General features: G+C 36.3%; 1 protein-coding gene across 11 annotated transcripts in view; it reads left to right on the top strand.

The window, feature by feature from the left end:
- The window catches only part of LOC117420145 (serine/threonine-protein kinase WNK1), a 191386-nt gene that overhangs the window by 104665 nt on the left and 72168 nt on the right, over nt 1-14553 (top strand). For all 11 annotated transcript variants that reach the window (XM_034033711.3, XM_034033706.3, XM_034033709.3 and 8 more), the window contains exons 4-5: nt 3052-3272; nt 4904-5061. In XM_034033711.3, coding sequence (XP_033889602.3) covers nt 3052-3272; nt 4904-5061 — 379 coding nt within the window. The remainder of the gene's footprint in view (nt 1-3051; nt 3273-4903; nt 5062-14553) is intronic.

Here is a 14553-nt window from a genome sequence, read left to right as displayed (position 1 = left end):
TATAGGACATTCTAATTGGGTGCTAATTCAGTTATTTGTACAAGATAAGACAAGTCTTGTACATAAAGAGGTAGTGTTGGAAGCAGAGGTGCCAAACAACTATTACAACTAACATTACTTCTAAAGTTCCCTGCTACTTACTCTTTAATGGCTAAATAGGTGTACATTTTTTATTTTATTTAATTAGCATAATTTTCAGCCTGCAAGTCCTGCGTGTTGTGCCTGTGACTTTACATAATCTTTTAGATGTCAATACTGATGGATTGGTAGGTATCTGTTTTTGTGCAATTTGATAAAGCTTTTTATTTCACATTTAGAAAAAGAAAAATCTTTATTTTCATTTTTATTCAGGCGTAGCCTTCTAGGGGCGTGCAATTCGTATCGCCCAATGCCCGGGACAACAAGATTTGTGTGAGGGACAACAAGTTTTGCCATTTTATACTTTTATACTTTGTTGGAGAAGTAGTTTTTATTTATTTATTATTCCTATGTTCGTTCTGTTGCTAGAAAGACACTCTGGGTATATTTTTAGAGAGCCACGCAAATTTTCTGAAAACTGAATTGCGGAAGTCTAGCACCTACACACAAGCATTGCAAAAAGTGTTTAGGGCCCACCCCTATCACTTCTGATTGGCTAGCTGTGGATGAAGCTGATCTTCTATTGGTTACAAAGAAACACAGAAATTGCTGCCTGAGAGCCTCTGGCAAGGCAGACTAATCTTTTAAATTTAAGGTATTTACTTTTTTTGTAAGTTAGCAGCAATCTAGTAAAGTTACAAAAAACAAACAAGCACCATAGTTGCTAAGGTATCAGCGGATTAGAGAAAATGTTGTGTAATTTACTTGTTGGGATGTTTAAAAAAAATAAATAAATAAATAAAAAAACTTTAGAAGCATTTCAAGACAAACTTTCCCAGGGCAAAAAAAGTAATGATTTTTTTTTTCTTTGATTTAGTGTTGCTAACCTAGTTTGCTATTTACCGTATTTACATATATATATATATTTAAATGCTATGTTAAAACAAAATATATATATATATATATATATTAATTTGAACATAAGTGATTTGTTATTTATTGCACATGCACAATCCATTGATTTGTGAAACAATCAGTACGTTTACATGACAAAGCTTTTTCTGAAAACTAAATCAGAAAACTGACTTTCTTAAAACGTCACTTTTCTGTGTTTACATGATTAACGATAGAAAGTCTAATTAGAATTCAACTGTATACATGGATTGAAGTTTTCGGAAAACGCAGGATATTTTCGCATGCAAAGTACTGTAGTACCCTAAGTACGATTTGAACAGACCGGACATTTTTTCTGCGATAGAACGGAGACCAATCCAATAAGTGCTTTATCGAAGTGTCAGGTCTTAAATTCAAAGATTATTATCCTATACCTCTTCAGATTCCCCACAATGTGCAATCAGCCTTTCCAACAGCTCATCCTGTTCTATATTACCAGTTTCTTTTGCAGACATTATTTTAAATTATCACATAATTTTAAAGCTGGAAAACATGTGCTGCTTCAGTATGGGCTATTAAAAAAAATACATACGGATAAATTACTTGATTCCTAACTTATTAGTTATTATTATTTCTTAGCAGACGCCCTTATCCAGGGCGACTTACAGTCGTAAACAAAAATACATTTAAAGAATCACAGTACATGTATTAATAATATTAAGAGCAAGATAAAATACAATGACTTCAGTTCTAGCAAGTACAAGTATATGACAAAATACGATTAAATAACGGAGCAAATGGATCCATGCAGACTGACTACATATTGTTATTATTTTCTCTGTTTTCTAAAACCACGTGCAGGAATGAAGGTCAGAGTTTGCACATGTGCAGTACGCTATCGGAATAAGTTTTCTGAAAAGTGCGTTTACATGATATACATTTGGTTCGTTTTCGGAATTGAATCGGAAATTTCTAGGTGCTGTTTTCTGAAAACTGACCTAAGGAATATTCCGATACATTTTCTGAAAACTGTGTTTACATGACTTTTGATATCGGAATTAGTTTTCGGAAAACTTAGTTTTCCGAAAAATATCGGAATTCTTATGCTCATGTAAACGCACTGAATTAAAACATGAAGATTGACAAATGTTTATAATGATAGAAATGCCATGCTTATATATGAGATTCTGTACAATATTTTGACTTTTACGCCAGTGCGACCTATAAATTTTTTTACGGTAACTGTCTCTATTTACTGTAGCCATATAGTTAACAAACATTTGTGTTTATTGTAGAACAAATAAACCATGAAAGATAGACCGCTATCTGCAAGGCAGTCTAAAATTAGTGCTAATTGGGGAAACTATGTGTTACAGATTACACTCAATCAGGATTATTTTTAGTATTATTTGTTACATTTAATTCACATCACCTGTGATCAAAGAGACAACTGTAGAGCCCTGAGCTTGCAGTGGCTTTATCGCTCTTGTGTCTGTAGGCACTGTCAGAGCACAGATCAGGTCACAGGTTTTGTGTGGGAATAGAAGCTTATTGGGTGCGTGCTCAGGTCTTGAGCAATGCATTTCTCCAGTTTCCTCTACCTCGCTTCCTTGCCAGGATACAGTCTCACATGCAAGAGGAGACATATAAGAGCTGGGAGATGACCAGTAATGAACAGCCCCTGGCTTTGAGAACATCGTCTCTACTTACTGTTGAAAAGGGCGGTTGTAATGACAGACACAAGATACAGGAAGTAGCGCTACAGTTTTTTATAACCAGTTGGGGAGGTTTGGACATACCTGGTTCTTAAAAGATCCCCTATATAGGGACATTATTGTCATTAGAGGGATGAAAATAGTCCTGTTGCAGTTTCACCCATTCCAGTTTGTACTACAAGCTTAATTAGCATATAGGTAACAAGTGCAGATATGTCTTGTTAAACACATAGTATGGATTAAACTGCTATGGAAAGGGAGTCTTATTTCCATCCCTGTGTTGTGAATCAAACTGCAGCAGCTTGCATTCCATTCGTTTTGTGGTGGACCCCTTTCATTTTAACATCAGCTTTCTAATCTACAGGTACCTGAAGCGGTTCAAGGTGATGAAGATCAAAGTGCTGCGCAGTTGGTGCAGGCAGATTCTCAAGGGCCTTCACTTCCTTCACACGAGGACCCCTCCCATCATACACCGGGACCTCAAGTGCGACAACATCTTCATCACCGGCCCCACTGGCTCAGTCAAGATCGGAGACCTGGGTCTTGCCACGCTCAAACGAGCCTCCTTTGCCAAGAGCGTTATAGGTACGTTCCTCCGAGTCGTGAACAGGCTAGATGTACAATATATCTTCTAGAGGGGAAATGCAATGAATTCATTATGTGGGGAGGGGGTGGTGCAAATGGGTATTTCTCTACACATGTAAGACTTCATCTTAAACGGGCCACAATTTTTTTTTAAATGTTTTGCAAACTGTCAAATGGCTAACACACTTACCGCTTCATCTTGTGCATTCAGAAGCGTGGTACATTTTTTAAATAAACTAACATTTCAATGTTTTAAAAATCAATCGGCCTAAATACATTTTTAGAGCTAGTAATTGAATGTTCAATATGTTGTCAAACCTAAATCGTGGCACTGTGTGTGTGTGCTCTTAAACAGGAAATGAAGCATTCTCTCTTTCAAAATAGACAAAGTTATAAAACCAATATGTTATTTCCCATATAAAAACTCCCTCTAACAATCACAGCTAAGTAAAAAAAAAAAAAAAAAAAAAAAAAAAAAAATCTAAATTTGACCTGACCTAAAGCATTGAATTGTAAAATACTGATAATAATCTACGTGCATGTATTGCGATATACATTACTTACTGCAGTTGAATTCAGTAGCCAAACAATTCATTAAAAACTGTGGCCAGTTTGTTATGAAACAGCGATATAGTTAACAGATTTGTGGTGCTCCTTTGTGAGAGGTTTCTGATCATGATTGATATTTTTGTACCTGGTCACCTTGCACAACCTGCTGCTTTTCTTTTAATCAACCTATTTTGTTTTTTGTTCTTTTTTGTTTTGCATTCCTTAGTATATTTTGATTGTAGGGTGTTACGTCAACTCTGTCCCTGTATCTGCAGTAAAGGATTAAATTATGTACTGCAGTTCAGACAGTAAGTATGAGAGCAAAGGGCTCTGGTAAGTGGCCTGAGCACTATGGAATATAAATTACAATTTCATTTTATGTAGACATTTCTGTTTTTCTGTGCAAGGCCTTTTTTATTCAGTGGCTTCAAAGGTGTACTGAGCATTGCTTGTTGAAGACTAGCTATGGGTTTACCTAATCTAATCTTTTTCCCCTTTTCCTGATAGGTCAGTACGGTAAGTAGAAAAAAAACAAATGTGCATATTTTTATTTTAGGTTTTGTCATAGCCATAGCTAGTCTTTTTTAACCTTTTATTCTCGCTTAAAATTAATCACAGGGGAAATTAAAGGAGCCAGTTCTGAAAACTAACAAATATTATTTGGGGGTCTTTTTTTAATTTATTAGATTGGCTAACGTCCGTTCTTGACTAAAACATTTCCCTCAGTCATTGCTATAATTTGTGGATTTGTCTGGTCTCTCTCTTTTTTTTTTTGTATTACAATTTACATATTTCTTCTGTAAAATAACGTACGGGCCCTGACCTCTTTTGTTTGGTACACCAGCTCCAAAAGGCCTTGCAGAGGAAACTTGTGCCTCATTCACAGCAGACTAACTGAGTAGAGCTTCCCCCTCCTTTTTTTTTTTTTTTTTTTTTTTGCCTCCACTCCTTCTCTCTCTTCCTCACAGGTGGTCTCCGTCTCGTCTTCCTCCTCCTCCCCCGGTGTGTAGCAGCAACAGCCGAGCAGCCCGGCTCTCTGCTCTCTGAGACACTCAGAGTCTGAATCGTTCTTTTAATTTAAGGTACCCCTGAGTTCATGGCCCCCGAGATGTATGAGGAGAAATACGATGAGTCAGTGGATGTGTACGCTTTCGGGATGTGTATGTTGGAGATGGCAACTTCTGAGTACCCGTACTCCGAGTGTCAGAATGCTGCGCAGATCTACCGCAGAGTCACCAGTGTGAGTTTTGCTCCTGTGTCTTTTTAAAAAAAAAATACTAATAATTAAGAAATCCACATACGTGCTCCCCATTTATAACGCTGTAGCCATAGTGAAGAGACCATGCCATTTCTGTTTGAGAATACTAGTGCTAGTGTGGGGCAAAGGGGAGCTCTCCACAGAAATCACTTGTTTCACTCTGAATGGTGGATCAGCCCGATCAACACCAGTGACCCGCACCTGATTGTCAGTACCTGATTTCTGTGGAGAGCTCAATCTGACTAATCGGTTTATGCAGCACTAGTTATAACTGTACCACATTATAAACTATTCCACAGTATAAAGGGATGCCTTATAAGGGGGAGCACAGTGTGCACACTAGCTTCCAGATATCAGGTCTCCTCAGCTGTTTGTTTTAAGGTTACTGTTGTTTTATGTCAAACTAAATAGAAAGACAACAATTGTGAAATGTTTTATTTAGGCACGAGCGTATGATATGCCCACCAGTTCATCTGTTGCAAACAAACATTTTGATGCATGATTCTTTGAAATAGTGCTCCCTCCATATTACACAATTTGATAATTCACTAATTGGGCCACGTTGACACTTAATTGTACTGCACTAATTCACAGTTGATTATTTCATTATTATTATTATTATTTATTTCTTAGCAGACGCCCTTATCCAGGGCGACTTACAATTGTTACAAGATATCACATTATACATTATTTCACATTATTTTACATACAATTACCCATTTATACAGTTGGGTTTTTACTGGAGCAATCTAGGTAAAGTACCTTGCTCAAGGGTACAACAGCAGTGTCCCTCACTGGGGATTGAACCCACAACCCTCCGGTCAAGAGTCCAGAGCCCTAACCGCTACTCCACACTGCTGCCCTATTTCATGTTATTCTGGTGCAAGTTGACCAAACTTTTGAAAGTCCTGCTATAAGTAGTACACCTCATCTGACAGAAGACATTCGTACACAATACCTAACTAATGTATTCTTGTTGTTTATAATCTCTTTGTATATCATATTCTGTTTGTCAAAAGAGCTCTCAAATGTGTCTTTGCTGGTACTCCAGATTGTGAACATTAACCAGTCCACCTGCAACACTGCCTCTAGTGGCTGTAAGAAATGCCACGTTGAACAAGTTGTGGTGTTTCATACATCCACTGGGGGCAGAGCGTTGTATACGTTAATGTTAACACTCCAGTGAGAGCCCTTTTGAGGACCCATGGCTTTTAAAAACACACCAACACGAAACTCAAAAAAAAGATATACAAAGTGAATGTAAACAAGAAGAGTAATACATTAGTTAAGATAACTGCCATATTTCAAGGATGGAATTAAGTCTCCTATTGCATAGCATTTTCACACATTCCAGGATTTATTACTTGATTAGCCACAGTGACTAGGTAACAAGTTTAATATGGGGATGGACAAAAAAAAAAACTCTAGTCTTTGTATGGGGTCATCTGGAAGATGCAAATGCATGATGACCTCATATGAGGATGCCTTTTACCCCCAAATAAACCAATGGAAAAAAAAATATGGAAAATATATTTGTGTCCAAAATATATTAAATATTTCACGCATAGTAAAACCAGGAATGGATATAAAAAAAAAACAAAAAAAAAAAAAACATGAAACGATCAAAATGCTGTGCAAATGGGGGGGGGTCTGGTTTCCACTGTTTTTTATGCCTCAACCAAGTTGTTTTTTAGCTTCTTACTGCAAATGTCATCCCTGACCTCTATTCTGTAATACATGTCATGTATGTATAATGAGTTGACACAGTCAAGTAGACAAACATTTGAACTTGTGTCTTCATTTTGGATCTGTTGTTTTTTGGACATAGATACAGTTTAGCTTATATTTCATGCTCGCCTAAATTATACTGCTGCAGTGTGTGAAAATAATAACCCACACAGAGACATACTGTTCTTCCCTGTGTTCCATACTGTTGGTCAAAGCTAAACACTGTGGCTGTTACATTGTGGCATGTTTTAATCTGATGACAGTTTTGGCATATTTTAATATTTCTGCAGTAAATGAAATGGTCTGTCAGTGAAAGAATGAGCCAGAACAGGCTTAAACCCCACTTCATGGAGAACTGCCTAGGGGAAGTTTGTTCATCTTTCTGCTAATTCTGTGAAAAACTTAACCCTCCATCCACATGTGCAGGAGATGCAGTGATGAGGCTCTTTGATCATTCTAGACTTGTTTTTTGTGCCATAGAAAATCATGGGACTCTGCAAAATGACCGTGCAGATATTCCATGTTAAACTTTTATGACTAAAATTGAGACCCTTTATTGGCCAAGCAATCCATGAGCATTTTCAGACAGTCACTGGGCCCTTGCCAGCGAGTGTGTAGTGTCTTTTAGCTTTTGTTTTTGATGAAGTGCTCTCAGATTTGATCATTCACAAATCCGGTTCATTTGTGGCAAGACCATGTTGACATTCATGCAGTAACGTGCTGTACTCTCTGTACACTGGACCTTAACTTACTTTACAGTGTGTTGATGTTTAGGTTGGATTGTGAAGATAGTGATGGAGCAGTGGTTCATTGCAGATCAGACAAGCGTACAGTTTGTTGTTTGTTAAAAAGAAATATTCAGATTTTTTCAATGTTAATAAGCTGGAAAAAAAAAAAAAAAAGTTAGGTGTTTATATGATCACTCTGTACACCACTGGGGTAACCCACAGCTGGACTAAACTAATCTGTAGCCTGGCAGGATATACTGTAGGGTGATCAAATACCAACTCTTAATATGGTACATATTACAGTAAAAAAACTTATTCTATGCAGTGCAGGGAAACACTTCTGCAGCGTAGCATGTTTGAAGTTTATTTCATGTATGCAGGGGTCTCCTTTGCACGATTGCTTGATGAAGTTATAAATTCGAGGTACGAAAACAAACATGGTCATTTTTGCCTCAAGCCATATTTGTTTGAATATTCAGATATTTGTCCCAGCACTAGTTAATAAACTTGGATACATTAATTATGTGGCTGACTTGAAGGACGCTGTGTCCTTGTTCACATGCTGAATCATCCCATCATACCCGTGTGCTCGTTTAACAGTGCAGCAAACTGTACCAAGGACCGTCTTTCATCAGCTTCACGTACAGCATCGTTTTATTAATTTCTTTTTTTCTTCATTGAAAAGAATAGGGGAAGTGATCACCAGTGTTTTTGTTGTGAAATCAGATTCGTATCTCCTGATCAACCTCTGAAAGTTATCACAGGGCTAATCTACACTGTCTGTCGTGCAGAGCCAATTACCTGTTGATAGAACCTGTGCTTTTAAAAGCTTGATGACATATATTTAGCTGGTTGTCATTCAAAGACAAAAGCATTGCTTTAACCCTTCAGGTTAATGAAAAGCCAGCTCTTTTCTCTAAAACCAGTTCTAACTACGCTTTGTCGATTTTTGTAAGAGCGATACTCACTCTTAGGTGTGTTTCGTGACATTGAAAATGACAGCTTTTTCCGCAGCCATGCGTGAGTGCGAGTCCTGGGGATAATTTGTAGTGCTTGTACTTAACTTGGCTTCCATAACTATTAAACACTCAATAGCGCTGAATTTAGAAACACTATAAACGAGACTTAATAAATTCAATGGCAAACATTTTGACTAGCGGTATTTTTAATGTCTTTTGGTTTAGATTGAGAAAGTAATACAGCACAACACCGTTAATATAGCACCTGTCATAAAGCACTCCAGTCCGTTTCATTTGAGCTTGGTACAGTAATTCAATTATTTTATACTTTAATTATTTTCTTGTGCTTAAACCACATTATATAATAATGTATCGATGAAGTATATTATTAGATTCCAATACATTTTGGGATCATCTGTGATTTATGTATTATCTACTTATTTTGTTGCAGAATGGTATAATTAATATACTGCAAATTACTGTATTTTTGTCCTAGTCAATCTTAACTTTCATAAATTATAACCTGTATTCTAAATCTACTTCAATTGTCACTTATGACTAAGGCTTTATTTTTTCAGTTATCAAAGATTTCACAATTTCCATGAAATGTACCCATAGTTCCCTGTGAAAATTAAATGTGAAAGAATTGTGTAAATATATAATTTTTTTTTTAATCACTTAAATAAATACTACAAATGTTTGCCTAATTGACGATGCCTGGAGCCCTGTGAAATTTATTTATTTATTTATTTTTTATAATTTTTTGTTTTATTTTTCACAAATATAATTATTTCATTTTATTACAGATTCACATTAATAAAACTAAAATAGATGTGTGTCAATAATAGTGTAGTGTACATCATGTTTGAACTACGTACATGTTTTTTATTAAACATTTTCTGCTGTTTTTATAACATTTTGACAGACAGACCTCGCACAAAAAATAATTTAGTTACCATAATTTCTCATTAGCGGCAGTAACAGTAACATACAGTCCCCCACTCTTGAAATAACTGCCTATTTACAGTAGATACTGCCCATGCCATCTGTAAAAATACAAGATTAACCATATATATATAATATATTTATTTACACTGCACTACTATTGTGGGGCTGTCATAATAATTGCACATACTGCAATCTACCCATTAAAAAAAAATGATAGGAATTGTATTTCAATCTTGGGGAGGTATAGAAGTATATAACAGTATACAGCAAGCTTGGGGTTTCACGGTATTTAAACACTAAGCAAAGCAGATTCATTCATTCAAATTCAAAACAGCATTTGCTCCAGTGCAAAGTTTGCACCACTTGAAATTAAAACAGAGAATTACAATACTAATTCAAAATAGAAGTAAACAAGCCATATTTTCCCCAAAAAGAATTCCAGCCGTCAGTTGCAAAATTTGCACATCATTATTTTGTCACCGTTGTTATGCACGGTCTAGGCATTTTAGAAACAAACGTCTCTTCTCTTCCAGCACAATTTTAATTCCCAAACGACTCACTCCAAGTTATACATCTGCACAAGTGGTAGCCACTTCTGTTCCCTTCAGGTTTTTTGTATAAACCTCCCCATTTAAAAATGTCATTCTATGTTTGCTTTATAATGATATTTTCATTTTATTTCGTTTTATATTTGAGACTTGCATCATTTTAATTAAGTAAACCAACTCCCACAAATAATTTACAAGCTTTAAAACTATCAGAACAGAAAAGTCACTTCTAAAAGTGTACCCTAGTAACAGCATAGCCAATTGTAATATTCAAAGCATGGTAAAGCATAAGCAAACCTTGTAAACACAGGAGTGGTATGATAATGCATATTAAAAAAAAAAACATGGCTGAACAATGGTAAATGCAAGTATAACCATGGAAAAGCTACATTGCTGTTTACGATCATAAACTTTTGTAAGGGATTATAAATACAAATATTTGCTAGAGTATTGTCCAAGATTCTTGTTTGCAAGCCGGTTTAGAATAAATGAATTCAGGAGCACGTTTTAAGAAAACTGCATTAGCCGAATTGTTATTAACTTGGTTATAGTGTCAGTTTCTTAGAATGTCACGGTACGCTAATTCTGGCTATGCTGCCGGGCATCCTTTTCCAGAGTGTTTTTTAAACCAGTGCTGGGTCACAAGATAGCTAAATGCAGTTAGAGTTCAGCTTGAGAGCTGTATTAGGGTCTTTTCTGTTTTTATTCTGATCGCTTATCTGGAGCACCGGCAACATAGCAGTTCTTTGTTTAGGCACTGTCTCGATGGCAACTCGCATGTCCTCCAAGGGGCAAGCATGCGGTATTTATATTTTATATATGTATCTAGAGAACCGCTTATCTGACTGTGATGAATCTTAGTGGACATTCCTTACCTTGAAAGACCTAGAATCTGGGGATTTATGAAGGTCCCAATTAATACGTAGGAATTGTTTCACCAGAAATTGTGTCACCTAATTACTACTGTTGCAATTTGTTTATAAAAACAATGGTTGGTTAAAAAAACAAACAATTAAAGTTAAAACTTTAGCTGTGAATATTCCTTTAAAAAAGCATGCAGTCATTTCATACAGCATTTAAATGCTCGCTTGAAGACAGTTTCCCCCCACTGCTGGAGCAAGTTACAGTTTTAAGTTGAATTCGATACAGTGAAGCTACTGTTTTACAAGCCATTGTTGAGCAGCATGACCCACATGATGTTATTTGGATTTATTCCAATCCAGCTATGTATTTATTCTGACAGCTGGATAATAATGGACACTGCTAGTATGTGGATACACTACTGTTTTATGTTTTTATTTCTTTCAATGTTGCAAGGCTTGGCCTGGTATGTTTGACAAGAATGTGTTGCTACCTCATTTTTTCACACATTTACAGTAAAGCTGTTTTACACAAATATAATCATTGGTGTCTGTTTTACAGAATTCTCAGTGAGGTCTTCAGTGCATTCAACTTTATCAGAAAGCAGGTGTGGATGCCAGTCCAGTTTGTTTACAGTCTCCAAATGTAGGTTGTAGCTGTAAGTGACACAGGCAACGAGCAAAGTCCTGTGACGTCAATCTGTTGCAGCTCTAAAATATTTTTTATGTTGATCAATTATTTCAATGCTGCGGATAGGTATAGATGTCTAGGAAAGATAACCTCATTTAAAACGGCAGACTGCTATAGTAGTATAGGAAAGATAACTCCACTCTAAACAGCGGACCAGTAAAATAATCTTGTGTATGCCCATACAGTATATCCATTTATTTCTTTTTTAATTGGCTCTTCTAGAGGTATCGTTCTGTAAAGTTACCTATTACTGAAATCATTTTAAAAAATGTGACACAACACGCAAGTCCTGTATACTTGTTGAAATGTATGCTAACTGGCATGCAGATTAGTTTAATTTAGATTCAGAATGTCACTGATTTGATTTCAGGTAAAACTATGGAGAGCACAGCATAACACCTTTTGTGAATTTGATACAGCACAGGCATGCCTATAACACATTAGAATGAAAATATCTGGGACACTTGATTTGGAATGAATGTAGAATATTCTCCTTTATAATTTCTTTTCAATGTTGTAAGATTAAAATGAGTTTGGGGTTGACCGCTGCCAATATAACGTTACAATGCTCAATATTGGAGCAACAGAACACAGAACCATGCAGCATGATTGCAAAGACCATACAATAGTAAGGGGAATGTAAAAAAGAAATTCTAATGACACTGGAAGCTACTTGCTCTTTAAGCAATGTATTCTCATGTATGACTGCTCAACAAACACACACAAACACACAAAACGGACATGCACCTTTTGCATTAATATTTTGAAAACCATGTAATCACCGCTCCAGATAAGGTTTTCGGTGAGTAATTTACTCTTCAGTCTACATGCTATGTGAGTAAAATGTATTTTGAGTGAATAAAATGCATCATTACCTTGAAGTCATGAGTACTTTCAACATATACTGTACTTACGGCTTACATTTTCTGCCTAATTTCCCAGCAATTTAGTCCTGCCTTAATAATCTTAATAATATTAGTTACTAATCTTGATGTAGTTAGCTACTGCCTTCCCCGAGTCTCCTCTCACTAGTACTAGGCTGTTAGTTTATTTGTTTTTTGCAAATCTGTAAAGTTGACAGACATGCTCCCAAAAACAAAAAAAGATGTCCAGAAATATTTAAAAAACTGTACCAATACTGCACAAATGCAAATAAAGAAACAATAATATTTGCATTCCTTACAGATTGCAATGATATAGCAATATAAAGCATCTCCACTCTCTTCAAGCACAGAATATTGTATTTATCATACAGATTTACCTTCCAAAAAAATGTGTTTGAAAAACAGGCAACTTGGTAGGTTAGGTTGAGGGGGAACTAAAGCCACTTTCACACTGGCGCTTCTAACCCGGGTCACAATCCCGCGTGAAACCACGTGCCAGGGTCATACCCGGGTTGACAGCGACCCACCTCAGGATGTGGGTCGACGCTCTTTGACTGGGGTCGAGCGAGACAAAATGTATGATGGGTAATAAACAGCCACGCCTGCATAAAGGTTTCACTTCTGTCAGGAGCATTTCTGTTGATCCTTATTTCTGTTGATTTGAGACACACCGTGAGTCAGATTGCAGCAGGGATGAAGAAACATTTTCTTTAGTCAACATTTTGGCTGCCCATTCTATCCAGAGAAGCTTGGAAGGAAGCATCCGAAGAAAGCTGTTTCCAGGGCATTGTGTACGTCCATTGTGTACTTGTTTTTGTCACCCAGGCCAACCCTGCTTCTTCAAAAAGCACTGTGAAATCGCGTAGCCGACTCACATGCCAGTGTGAAAGGGGCTTAAAGACTAAGTAGCGGTGTTCTGAAAAATATATAGCGTTACACGGTCCCATATGTTGTTACAACTGTTTAAATAATGTACCTGTAATTTTTCTTTTCATTTGTTAACATCCCGACAACTTTTTACACTTATAAATTTAAAGTTGGTTTCAAAGCTCCTTTCAAAATGTCCGCTCTATTCCACTGATAGTGTAAGGATTATTGCCCACATTGTTAAACAGGTAACATAGCAGTAATGATTCATGATGTGGTATGGAACAGAAAAGCCAGAGCATGTTATGTTTCTTTTTTAGTTTAATTGCCCTTCTGCAGTGTTTGAGGACAGATCTCAAACCCCAGTGTGCTAGAGTGGACATTTGTAAAAAGATATTTGAAACAGACTTTAAAATTATACATTTCAAAAGTTGTCGGGATGTTAACAATGAAAAGAAAAATGACAGGTGTGTTATTTAAACAGTTGTAGCAACACGTGGGGACGGGTAACGCTATATTTTTCGGAACCCCGCTATTTATTCTTTAAGACTGTGCCAAGAAATCCCAAAGATCAAAAATCCAGTCGCTTATTCACCAGTCACAAATACGCATTGTGTTTTTAGTTTTTGTTGTTTAAAACTTATTAGTCAAGTGTTTCTGGCAATTCCCAGGCAGGCTACAATTAACTGTTACCACTTGCAGGATATTCACAATTGACAATTGAGATGCAAGAAACCAGCGAAGTACAAGAAGCTTGATAACACGCAAACTCAAGAAGTGTTGCACAATTGCTATGCATATTCTTTACACATTAAATTTTAAATATCATATGCAATTCATATTTTTTCAGTGCATTAAACACCCAGTACACAGCTTATCTGGATCGCTGCATGTAATAGAGTTTAACATACAGAATAGGTCCTATAGAACTCCCTTATCCATTTAAACTACCATTCTAAGACATTTAATTTTCCGAGTATTGTCTCGAAACATGGCATTTGTTTTAAATAATACTAGTTAGTACTATACTGTTAATAGAGGGATTTTTTTTTTCTTCACATGAGCTAAAAGTGGAATTCACAGTGAAAATCTTTAAATTTTAAAATTAAGAAATACACAAATCTTTCCACTGGTTATCAATTGGACATCTAGACTTATGGCTTGACTAGATTCTTCTGAACGTTCCTGAAACAGCTAAAATCCATGAGATGCACTAAAACACACCCATGCGCTATGATACAGTAAAGACACTGATCATCTT

Source organism: Acipenser ruthenus, chromosome 14, assembly GCF_902713425.1.
Source record: "Acipenser ruthenus chromosome 14, fAciRut3.2 maternal haplotype, whole genome shotgun sequence".
NCBI lineage: Eukaryota > Metazoa > Chordata > Actinopteri > Acipenseriformes > Acipenseridae > Acipenser > Acipenser ruthenus.
This window is presented reverse-complemented; position numbering and strand designations above follow the sequence as displayed.